Source organism: Aptenodytes forsteri, unplaced genomic scaffold (genome assembly GCF_000699145.1).
Source record: "Aptenodytes forsteri isolate BGI_AS27 unplaced genomic scaffold, ASM69914v1 Scaffold482, whole genome shotgun sequence".
Lineage (NCBI taxonomy): Eukaryota > Metazoa > Chordata > Aves > Sphenisciformes > Spheniscidae > Aptenodytes > Aptenodytes forsteri.
Genome location: NW_008795046.1, coordinates 1,222,273 through 1,235,105, shown reverse-complemented (window position 1 = coordinate 1,235,105; position 12,833 = coordinate 1,222,273). Strand labels below are relative to the sequence as shown.

At 43.6% G+C, this 12,833-nt stretch overlaps 1 protein-coding gene across 2 annotated transcripts in view; it reads left to right on the top strand.

Annotated features, from left to right (window-relative positions):
* The window catches only part of SYN3 (synapsin III), a 185,749-nt gene that overhangs the window by 21,667 nt on the left and 151,249 nt on the right, over positions 1-12,833 (top strand). The window contains exons 3-4 of one of the 2 annotated variants that reach the window (XM_009277012.2): positions 4,606-4,697; positions 7,329-7,331. In XM_009277012.2, coding sequence (XP_009275287.1) covers positions 4,606-4,697; positions 7,329-7,331 — 95 coding nt within the window. The remainder of the gene's footprint in view (positions 1-4,605; positions 4,698-7,328; positions 7,332-12,833) is intronic. The other variant, XM_009277011.2, reaches the window with a different exon arrangement.

Genomic DNA, 12,833 nt, shown 5'->3' with positions numbered 1-12,833 from the left:
CTTTACTACCTCCCATCAGGTTTTTATAGACATTGACAAATCTCCCCCTTATGCGTCAATCATCAATGGCAGATGCACAAGACGAGTCAGTAGCCTGGACAAAGCAATGCAAGGATTACAGGTGATCTCAGCCGGAATATGAGTTAAAAGATAGTCATGTTGCTGCACATATAATGAATCCATACTGGAACATATGGACAGCAGTATTATATGTAAGGCAAGTGGTCTTACATCTTACTCAACAATGGTCAGGTCTCTGCTGAAGGATCATGGTGAGTTTGGGCCATTACAACTCAAGAAAGTTGCAGACCTATCAGAGAGGATCCCAGTGACAGCAACAACATTGATCACTGTGCTGAAAAACATCACCTCCAAGAAAATCTTACAAGAATGGGGTTGGTTTTGTCTAAGGAAAAAAAAGAAGAAGGAAGGGTAAGTCTTCAAGCAGTGAGTCTTCAGGTTCTGCAGGAGAAAGTAATAGACAAAAAAATTACAAAGAGTAAGGTGAGAGATTTAGGTTGGACATTGGGAAAACTTTACAAGGTTGTTAAGGCACAAATTGCCTGAGGAGATTCCTCATCTGTGGAAGACACGAGAAGGTTTGTAGTATCTGCACACAATGGCAGAGGTAGGGCTGATCCTGCCTTTGGAAAGAGAGACAGACTATGTGATGTCTTGAAGTCCTTCCAACCCAACTTTCTGTTATTCTATGAAAAATGCGCAAAATCCACCTTGAACATGTGCCTCTCATGAAGTATTAAAAGGTATGGCTACTAAGCCAGGCATTTCTACTATCGCATGATTTAAAATTACAAAGTCCTCCTTGTTTTATTATCAGCAAGCAGAAACAGAAACTCTAAAATAGCTCACCAAAAAGATCTCCAGTGCCTAGAGAACACTGATGGGAGAAACTGAGAGTAGCTTAAGATTTAGTCCAAATGATCTGGAGAGATTTCTGAATCTGAATACCTGAAATAGGCATTTTTAACAGAACTATTCTCAAAATATCTGTGGGCATCCTCCCAAATCTGGGCCTCACAGAGGTACAAAATATTTCTACTCCCACAGTCTGTATTATGTTATTCTTCAAGATGGATTGTGTCGCGTTTGTCACACGTGGTTCACTCTTGCCCTAAATGTTTTTGCAGCCACTGGCACCATCGCAAAGCAAGTATAAAACACCATCAGGCTAATGTAATGCCTTCTTGTATTCGATGAGTCCTAATGCAAATGACTCTGCAAGGCCACGGGGAGCTGGGCTCTCCTGTTTTATGCATAGTTACCTGTCACTCTATCTGCATGGGCTGCTTTCAAAGACCTCTTTGTCTGCAAGGTAAACTCAGGCTGGAGATGATCTCAGACTTTAAATCCCAGCCAAGGGAAGTCATCAGGCTACAAAACCCACAAAGTTAAAAATACAGGGAGCACTGGAAAATCAACAGGAAACAATTTCTGCTGACTGAAGTTTTCAGCCTTCTTCCAAACGCCAGCTAGCAGCGGCCTGTCAGATGGGACAAAGCAGCTACATGAAAGCAGCAGCGGTCCTTAACTTAGTCCGTTAAAGCAGGAGCGAATGCCAGGAAAAGATTAGGATTGTCTCTCAGCTGTGATTGTATATCTGGATGTTTTGGCGCCAAGGTAGCTGAGTCCCGCAGACCCTCTTTCCACTCCTTCCTCGTGGCCAGGGTGCCCTGGACAATGGTTGCCAAAGGGGATTTCTCCCTTTCTTCTGGCTCTTGACATTAGCAGGCTTGAAATTGGTCCTGGCAGTTTGGTATGAAGTACTTCCCAGCTCGGGGGATTCCCAGGCCTGTTTGGATGTCAGGTGTCTGAACGCAGCTTTGTTTGGTCTGACTGTCTCGGGGCAACGCCTGTCAAACTGACTTAGTTAGATTGTAAGTGCCAGCCATCAAATGAAGATTGTGCATTTTCACCCCCAGCAAAGCAAAGTGTTAAGCTCTTTAGTACAAAACCATTATGGAAAAAATTATGGAAGAAAAGCATAAAAACCGTGAAAACACAGACCTAAAACTTTCTTCTCTTGCTCTGGTGTTCGCATCAGATGATGCATCCCTCAGCTGCAGAAGCTGAAGGTCCAGCTCAGTAACACTCTGCTTTCAGAGTGGGACGTCTCTGAGGCATACCCAGATACAGAGGTGGGAAAACCATCCTTTCATCTCCCCAGTCCACAGAGCCTCTCGAGCCCACGTGTAAGCTAGCAAGCTTGCCTTGACCCACTGGGGAGCTCACTGATGGTACCCAGAGCACCTGCTCTTGCTGAATTCGTTCAAGGTGGACTCCCCTCTCCCTCCATCTATTGAGATTTTTTAAATGTATAAAATGCAGGTGCCTTTTAAAGGTACATATTTTCTTATCTCTGATCCAATATGATCACTGAAGAAACATGGCTGTGGCCAAGGCAGCACTGTGCAACCCCATAAGAAAAGCCCAGCCAGTCACTTGAACCACTGCCATTCCCTGTGTGTGTGTGTATATGTGTTTGAAGTAGGATTTATTTCTTGGCAACAGGAATTTTCCCCCTCCTTTCATTGTAATTGGAAGTTACAATGATGTAAGATCGTTTAAGGGTGTTGCTTTAAAAAGTTTACACAGGGCCGCAGACATGAAATCTTATTACATCATTGGGTCACCAGTCCACGGTCATTGCTTTAAAATTATGTGGATTTTAAAAAAAGAAAGTTGGAAGTGATTTTTTCATTTGTCGTCTGGCCTCTGAGCCTTTACAGGTGCACTAATTCTCCATTGGCAAGTTTTTTCCATGCGCTCATGAGGACAAAACACGCTTTACACAGGGCCGCAGACATGAAATCTTATTACATCATTGGGTCACCAGTCCACGGTCATTGCTTTAAAATTATGTGGATTTTAAAAAAAGAAAGTTGGAAGTGATTTTTTCATTTGTCGTCTGGCCTCTGAGCCTTTACAGGTGCACTAATTCTCCATTGGCAAGTTTTTTCCATGCGCTCATGAGGACAAAACACGCTTTTTTCCTTCTTTTTTTTTTCATTTGTCGTCTGGCCTCTGAGCCTTTACAGGTGCACTAATTCTCCATTGGCAAGTTTTCCATGCTATTACATCATTGGGTCACCAGTCCACGGTCATTGCTTTAAAATTATGTGGATTTTAAAAAAAGAAAGTTGGAAGTGATTTTTTCATTTGTCGTCTGGCCTCTGAGCCTTTACAGGTGCACTAATTCTCCATTGGCAAGTTTTTTCCATGCGCTCATGAGGACAAAACACGCTTTTTTCCTTCTCTTTTCTTTTTTTTTTTAATAAAAGTTGTTCCTGGCACTATCGTTTGGTTCCAGCTAGTAGAATTATCAGAAGGACGTTAAATACTACAAGAATACCAATAAAATCACAGGCATTAGCAACACCATCCGAGTGCTCTGATATTAGGTGGCCACTAGTTAGAAGATGATTTTACTGCTGCCCAGTCTCCATCATACTAAGTCTGAAAGAAATGCATTAACAGGAAGAGGGAAAAAAAGCTGTTCAAAGGGAGAAGACTAAATTTTCTGTCTCAAAAACTGAAACCTGATTATTTATATACGCAGGCCCTAATGTAATATAGGATTCTGAATCCGTACAGGTATGTTTGCATCGTGCTGGAAAGAGAGGACTGGCATGGCAGAATAATAGGCTATTCTAGCCTGGTGTATACTCATTTGCTCATAAAGGACAGAGTTATGATTTAGAGCCTAAGTTGAGCACTGATCAGCTAATCCTGCCATCCTCCTCCTGCTGAGAGTGGCCTGAGACCATCAAGTCTCGCCGGCACTCCTGTCTGAGGGACAGCAGAGCCAGCGGCCATGCAGGAGGATTATCACAACTCTCGCCCAGTTAATTGCTCTGATTTGTGTCTTAACCTTCACTGACACCCACTGCAGTTGTAATTGCCCCCATGCACATTGCCTTTTGCTCCCCATAGCTTAAATATTCCTTGCTAACCTTTCTGGCCTTGTAAGTCGCACCTCTTTTAAAATATAAAGTGTTTTAATAATTGAGCAGTACTGTTAATAGCCTACCCACCTTTGCTAACCCTGTAATAGTTAAAATCTTAATAAGTAAACCGCATCAGGTGGGTTTCTCTGCTTATCACCTTCCCTCAGCACAATGAGGCTTTTTAGCTATTTAGGGAGGTTTAAATCTTTTGTATTAGGTTTATAGCTGGCCAGTGGCACGACAGCCAACTCAGCCATAATTCTAAATGGTTATTTCCAAGTGGAAACTTGGAATTTGAATTCAAATGACCTTACCTCTTTTTATTATTATTATTCTTTCCTGTATGCATTTTTCAGCTTGCTCATTCTTAATTCCTTCAGTACTTATTACTGCAATAAGCCTAATCCTGTATACTTGTACACCCCAAGTGTGGGAGCTGTAAATACTTCTGCAGTCTCCCCAGGGCAAATCAGCTGTAATTGGATCTCCCATTGCCTCATTAAAAGAAAAAAAAAAAAAAAGAAAAAAAAAGTAAAAGAAGGAAAGGCACATTCTAGCCGAAGACAATTCTGCGTCTGTGTCCGTGTGTTTGTGTCTCTGCTGCCCTCGAGTAACTCTCTGTCCTTTTGCTCTGCTCCAGGCTGAGTTCTCCGAGCTGAACCTGGCTGCTTACGTCACGGGCGGCTGCATGGTGGACATGCAGGTCATGAGGAACGGCACCAAGGTGGTAAGGTGAGGAGCACTAGTTTGTCTTGAAAATTGGGCTTTCTGGAGCAATGTTGGGGCAAGCAGGATGACCTCAGGGTCTGACCGGTATCTGAACTGGGGCAGCGCAGTCTTGATGACTTCAAGGTTTCCTGGAAGCGGTGGAAAGACTGACCTGACTCTGGTGGTTTTGTATCAGGTCTCAGTTGCACATTATGCCATACAGTCATTGTTTCCAGTCTAGACCCTTCATGCAACCACAAATGCCTCCTTTTCAGGTTCTTTTTAGCCTCAGGCCTCCCAATAAAAGGGACAATGCATCTGCCTTTCCCTTGATTTTTTTTCTCCTTCTATGTCAACTAACCTTCATTGTAAACCTTCATGTAACCTTCATTGTAACCTTCATTGTAACCTTCATTGTAACCTTCATGTAAACAGCATTCATTAGCCTACCTTGCATTAGCCACAAAGCCTTTCCATGATCCTGATCCTCGCAGCCTCACTTGTTCCTGAAATATCACCTTTTTTGCCAGACATTCCCAATGCTCCGGCCTTGCCCTGTGGTATATCTCAAAGGTAATACCGTATCTCTGTTTGATGGGGATTTCTGTCCCTACTAGTGTTACTTTGTAATTGCAGTCATTGCAAGCAGACTCTTTTCCTAAGCAATGCTTCCCCAATCACGCACCCAATTCACTTTCCAAAAGCATTGCTCCCCTTCTTTCTGACACCAGAGTGCCTGCAATTCGGAGTTAATGTTATTACCTTTCACCCTTTTATTCCCAAGCCTACATCTTTATGAGTTTCTGTCATTACAACTTCTAACTCTATATTTCATATTTGATACAGTAGCTTTTCTTTGTTCCTGTTGAAATCTCATTGCTATTCCCAATCCATTTTTCTAGCCTCCCTGCTTCTTTTTGTACAATTCTTTTGCACTTTTTGGTGTATACAATGTCTCCGAGTTTAATATTTTTCACACATTTAATCAACGCTTTTGTCTGTTTGCTTCTAGTTCAGAAATAGAGACACATAATATAGCATGCAGGGATATTTTTGAAAGGGATTATTAGAACAGCTGAAAAACGGTGATTCTGAGCATGCTGGCCTCAGTTTAATTTCTCAAGATGTCATTTCCAGTCCAAAGAGTGCAAAGCAACACTTGTCACTGTCAGTTAGCTATGACTGTGGTCCATCAATTCATTTCAGGTCTTGACAGACCTTAGTACATCCACAAGTCTTCATTCATTCTTTGGTACAATTTCACAAGCGTCTGCTAAAAACTTTTAAGGATGAGTCTGTTACATCCATTTGCTTTCTCTCATCCCACAAATGTCTGTTTCTCAGTGAAACAAAGCGTATGTCCCGTGAACCAGCGACTGGAGCATCTGTCAGACAGTGTGCTGTGCTAATGCATTCTTGTGTTTGCTTGCTCATGACACTGGAAGGTTTCCCAAGAATCATTTCCTAGGTTGATCACATCTTCATTTTCCTTCCCGTGCCTTTCCTCCCAAAGCCATTCATACATCTGGCAGAAAGATCTTGAGCTATTAAACTGAAACTGAAGACAAAATTTATTTCACAAGAGTGTCTGGGGCATGGTGTTCATGTTTCTGCTTGCAGTAAATACAGTTATCACAGCTAGCCTTTTTGCGTGGATATTTATATATGAAAATGCATGTTTTTCTGAATGGCATTAGTTCAGTTTTTTTGTTTTCGTCTATGCATGTTTAAGGACACATGCATTTGTGTGGTGGGAAGTGGACTTGGCAAATACATACTTGTCTGGATACCCAATTTATATGGCATGTGTTGTCCATGGATTGTTATAGTCCTTACAAGCATGAGCCATTTGTTTACAGCCTGTACTGATGTGCCCCTGTCCTGCCCAGCTCAGTGAGTTTAAGAGCTCAGGTCAGCCAACTTCCACAGCCACTCCTACCAATACTTTAGAAGTTAGAGAAATAAAAACTCTTCTTCACTTTAGAAGATGAATTATGGAGCATACTGTTACTGAGCTGTGTGGAGGCCCCTCAGCCCATCCACATGGCTGCAGCTTGCTTCCCACTCCCTCCAAGTCCCCCCCATCCTGCCTGCAGCTGTGTCCTGCCTGGCCACAGACACCCCTTGGGGTGCCCAGCCACAGGGTGATGCCACATGGGACACCTTCGACTCACATGTGTGCACCAACCCTGTTGCTGATGACATTTTTTTTCCATCACTTTTTAGGCCTCTGTTAATTATTAAGCAAAATATTCAGTCACAAGTCAGAATGTTTCTAGATGGCAAGGTATAATACACATCATGGTTTTTGAATACCCAAAGTCTTTGGAAATCCCACTGACAAGTTATAGGAAGGAAATACGACAGCATCTTGCTAACAGGCACATTTGGGATTCCCCGCCTGCAGGAGCCCTGCCTTCTTCACACTCCTCTTCAAAGCGAAGGCAACAGAGCATGGCAGTTTAGTCGAAAGACAGTGAATATACTACAGACCAGTGGAATTTAAATCAATGAAATAATAAACGTTTATAACAACAGCAACAACAACAACAACAATAATAATAATAATACAACCACTGGGCTATTCTCTCCAGTTTGAAATTATGTTAACTGATAAACTATTATATTAGCCTATTAAATTCTGTCATTTTACAGCAGGTCTCCTAGTTCTTTCTTTAAACTGAGGACATCCTATTGCACATTTAAATCAAAGCTCTTTCTTTGCTGATCCCTTGATCCTTTCTGACACCTTGGAGTTAAGGCATTCTTTTAGACCCTGTGCCAACTGATTTGAACTGCACCAGGAAAGAATTGTGGTTCTTTTACCTAGAAGATAAATCCCCTAATAAGAATGTATAACAGTCCTTGAAGCCCTACACTTACCACTTGCCTCAGGCAAATTAAAAAAAAAAAAAAGGAGCTTTAGAAGCATTACTGTCAATTAAAGAGAGCAAGGAATTGGAAGTATACAGACCTCCATGACTACTAGCCTGTGTATCCTGAAACAAGTAGCTACAAGTAAGTTAGCAAACAACATAACTGAAGCCAGGCATTACTTTGCTTGCCTGAATTTTTAAAACAAGTGTGGCTCCCAGAATTTAATTTTACAGTAACAAAATTCTGGGTCTCCACCTCCTCTTTTTTAGCTACTAAGTTCTGCACATCTGTAGGATGGGGTGAGGAATGTGATAGTCTCAGTGAAATCTGCTACTGGAGAGAAAGACTATCATCTAACAAATCTAAAAAACTGCGTGTGTTTTTTCTGTGCCAGTTCCACCATGGTATGTGATGGCTCCATCAGCCTATTCAGCACATTTTCTTCAGAGTTAGAAGAAAAAGAGCTGGCCATGGAGTACCTCGTGCAGTCTCTAGCAAGCACTTTCCTATTTCAGTGCCCTGTAACACATGCCCTGAGGACAGTGCAGGGGGATGAGCTGGGCACCAGGAGCAGCGTTGGGCTTAGACAGGGCTGGCGCAGGGGGAATCTCTCACACATTGGTCCTTGTTACCCCAGCACTTCTTCAGGTAAAATTGGCACCAGAGCTTCCCCAGTGAAAAGTTAAATATGGGAAGCAGGAGGTGGCACTTATTCATCCCAATGGATCCCTCACCAACTTAGACATAGCAACCCCTTCAACAGAGAAATGGAGTCATTTCTGGGTGCGATGTCTGCACTATTAAGCAGTGTGAAAAAACAAGCGTGGGCTGATGCCTGCTTTTAAACACTTGGGTGGATTCTTCATCCTCCTTCCAGTGCATGCGCAACTTCCTTTTGCACAGGTCTACACACACACACACACAGAGTGAACTGTCTGGAGTCTAATTTACCTCAGAAAGCTCTTGGGCTGTGTCACCTCTACTGGGGTTAGATGTAAGGAATGGGATTTTCATTTTCACTTGTCTTCATTTCTCTGAAGGGCCCTTCATACCAATGTTTCCACAGTGCAAAGAGGCTGTCAGTGCTGGCACTGCACCCACTCTGAGGTGCATTCATGCTTTCAGGATATTATAAAAGTGTCTTAGTATAAATGAGAATTTGGGCTGTCTCTGCTTCTGACAACACTTAGACTCCCGAACTATGATCTCAGCCTCTGCGTTAGATTAAATGCAGTCCTGTGTTTGCATTTTGGGCTTTACAAGCTTTCAGCTATTAATTCCAGTAGATGTGGGAATAAGGCAGGGATATGTTGAAAATCTGGACAGCTTTCTTACATGGGGAATACTAATGTCTTTGGGAGCATTTCAGACTTTTAAGGATATAAATTAATCATGCACCAGACTGCTCTCATCTCCTGTCTCCCTGTGGAGCTGGCTTTTTTGCCATTGGGGCTGATCATCCAGGGGAGAAAGCACATTTTTGTGTGTCTGCATGGGACCTACCACAGTGGTGTCCAGACCACTTACAGTGTGGTATGCAGACTCACTGTAATACCACAGTACAGACAACAGCTTGATGGACTAGGAGATGCCCAGGGTCTGAAATGGGGAGGACCCTGCGTGGAGCAATGGCCCTGGCAAGTGGGGAGGGGTGGCAAAACTGACAGCAAAGCAAAGAGAAGCTGAGTGCTGTGGACAAAGCCTTGCTATGGGGAAGGATCTCTGCCATGGAGTGGTGTTTAGTCCTACAGGTCTTGCCTGAATTTGGCCGGTCTGTATAAGAAGATGCGTGTCTCACCCTGCTCGCCCTAGGTAATATGCCCTTGTCACTTGCAGCTGTGGTGGGGTCATTGAATGCTCTGATTCTTCCGTACAAGCCCATTCATTCCTTTAATTAACATTGACTTTCCTGTTGGTTCCAGCTGATTCAGTGCTTCTACTATGCTCTACGCTCTGATAACAGGACGGCAGCCTGTTGAATCACCATCCCAAAGAGACCAGGACCTGAAAGTGCTTTTCTCCCAAAGCATATTTTTGCACTGCAAGCTGCAGTACAATCACAGCATGAGGAAACAAATCCTTTTACATGGGAGGAGCAGGGAAGAAACTGGCCAGCCCAGCAGCAGATGTCTTCCCACTATTCAGAGCTTGCAGACCCCAGGAGATGTGTACTCTGGCTAAAAAAGATCTGCCTGCTCCAGGATGTCCAGGGAGGACACTGTCCTCTGCCCACTGCACCTTTTCCTGTCCCAGTAGGTTCATCCACTCCACAGGGCCATTGACAAGCTGCTCCCTGAAAGAGGCATGTGGATTTTCTAACCTACAGAGGCCATGCTTTCTCACCACACAGTAGCTGCACATTGCTAGGAGACGGATATTTTCTTGTCTCTCGAGGACTATTCATTCACAAGAGTTGGTGGTTTCTTGTAGTTCTTCTACAGGGATAATATCCACGGAGGTCATGGGAGTAGCTACTGTCCCTGGACACTGATGTAGGACATATTGGTAAGCAGTAGGTCACTTTCCAGCTTCTCGTCTTCCAGGAAGCTTGTGTCAAAGAGGAACCCTAGGCTCTGTCTAGTCCCTGTCTTTTTTAATTGAACTCTTGATCTAATTGGGGGTTTTTTTAGAATGTCTTTTTCTATTTTTTTGTTGCTCCCAAACCAAAATTCTGAAAATTTCTGCAAAGATGCAGATGGGAGAAAAAATAGGAGAAACTGATTGGGAGATTTTAGGTTTCTAGAAGCCAGATGGAAAAATATGTTGAGTGCATGGTTCTCCCAAGATTGATAGAATGTGCCACATGGTATAGTACAATATGTGCTCTATATTTAACACTGAGCAACTTTTCGGCAATATTTTTGTATTGATGGCATGGCAATCTGTAAATGTAATGGAGAAGTGTGTGTAACAGCATGTAAGCTTTTGAAAGTGCACTTTACGCAAAACGTCAATGTGCCACATGACCACTTCCCTTACCGAAATACCCTGCAGAGACAATGGGCTGGGACAAGGTGTCAAATAAGGCAGACCCTGGCAAGCTGCAGTTACACATGAATTTAACACCTCCAGTAAACATTTATAAACCGAGAAATTATTCCCACAGGGGGGATGATTTACCATCATCTTTCACTAATATCTCCCTCCACTTCACCTACGTGTCCCCATCCTCTTTTTTTTGAGCAGGAGCTAAAAAAGAGAAGAGAAGTTGGGGTGTGCTTATTTATGTATTTATTCTCTGTTGCTTTCAGCTCCTTCTTCAGCTCCTGCTGCTAAATGGCTGCTTGGAGGCCTGCTTCTCCTTTTGGGGTTTACTGATCTCCCAGATGAATAATGTCCCCCTTCACCTCCCCAGCAGCTGGCGCCCAGGCGAAGTGCAGGCAGGATGCTGACAGTTATTGGGAAAACATTTGGCGTGCAGGCAGCTGCCAGAAAGCAAAAGTCACTCTGAGTAGACCAGGGTGGGGAGCATCTCAGAGACTAAACTACTCCCTGGCCCTTTTCGCATTTACAGTAATTCTTTCCAACAAGAAATGTGCTGCCAGGGCCTAGAGCACTCATTAATTAGTTAATCCTGGACTGAATGCAAGAATGATTAAAGACTGTTGTAGATTGTTTCAGTCTTGATCAGCTTTTTTTTTTCCCAATCCTGCCTTAATTTTTCTCCTTTCTACATGGGTTTTTACTAAGGCTTCTTCCAGGGAATGGCAAACGGAGAAGTGAAGGGCCAAGTCCTGCTGCACCTGCACTATGCTGGTCAAGGTGGATCTTCATTAACAACCTGATATTCAGACAGAGTGCAGCCTCAACAAGCTTATGGGTGGCAACAAGTTGGAGGGTGGGGAGCGATAGATAAGCCAGAGGGCGGAGCTGCCATTCAGAGGGACCTCAAGAACTGGGGAAATGGGCCAACAGGAACCTCATGGAGTTCAGTAAGGACAATTGCAAAGTCTTGCAGTGAGGGAGGAATAATCCCAGTACTGCTGGGGGGGCAGCTGGAGAGAAAACATCTCTGCACAAAAGGGCCTGCAGGTCCTGTGTGCCCTTGCAGGGAAGAAGCCCTGTGGCTTACTGGGCAGTATTAGCAAGAGTGTAGCTAACGAGACACTATTCACATCTGGAGTACTGTGTCCAGCTGTGAGCTCCCCAGTACAAAAAAGGCATTGACAAACTGGAACGAGTTGAGTGAAAGGCCACCAAGCTCATTGAACTGGACTAAAGACATCTATCATGGTTTAACCCCAGCCGGCAACTGGGCACCACCCAGCCGCTCCCTCACTCCCCCCCCCAGTGGGATGGGGGAGAGAATCAGAAGAGTAAAAGTGAGAAAACTCGTGGGTTGAGATAAGAACAGTTTAATAACTGAAATAAAAGGAAGTAAAATTGTAATAGTAATAGTATAATAATAATAAAGAATATACAAAATAAGTGATGCACAGTGCAATTGCTCACCACCCACCAACCGAAGCCCAGCCAGTCCCTGAGCAGCGGCCCCCCCGGCCAGCTTTCCCCCAGTTTATGTATTGAGCACAATGTCACATGGTATGGAATACCCCTTTGGCCAGTTTGGGTCAGCTGTCCTGGCTGTGCCCCCTCCCAGCTTCTTGTGCACCTCCAGCCTTCTCAGTCGGTAGAGCATGGGAAGCTGAAAAGTCCTTGACTGGTGTAAGCACTGCTTAACCACAACTAAAACATCGGTGTGTGATCAACATTATTCTCATCCTAAATCCAAAACACAGCACTGTACCAGCTACTAGGAAGGAAATTAACTCTATCCCAGCCAAAACCAGGACAACATCCAAGGAGAGGCTAAGAGATGGCTTTTTTCAGTCTGTAAGAGGAGGCTGAGGGGGATCCACCTACAGTCTTCAGGCAACTAAGATGAGGGTATAGAGAAAATGAAACCAGACTCTTGTTGAAGGTGTGCAATGAAAGGAAAAGAAAAAAACAGACACAAGTTGCAGTTGAAATTCTAATTAGATACAAATTTTTAAAAAATTTCCATAGTGAGGGTGGTCAAATACCCAGGGATATTCATCCTTGGGAATATTCAAACTTTGGCTGTACGACACCCTGATCAACCTAATGTTACTTTAAAGTTAGCCCTGGAATGAGCAGGGTGTTGGGCCAGATGATTTCCAGAGATCCTCTCTGACCTAAATTACTCTATGACTTTATTCTGTGATGTTGGAAAGTATTTGCATCACCTTCTGTGAAAGCTTTGGGTCACAACCATTTTGAAGGCAAGCTGCTGTTGACAGGTGTGGTTGTTACTACTTTGAG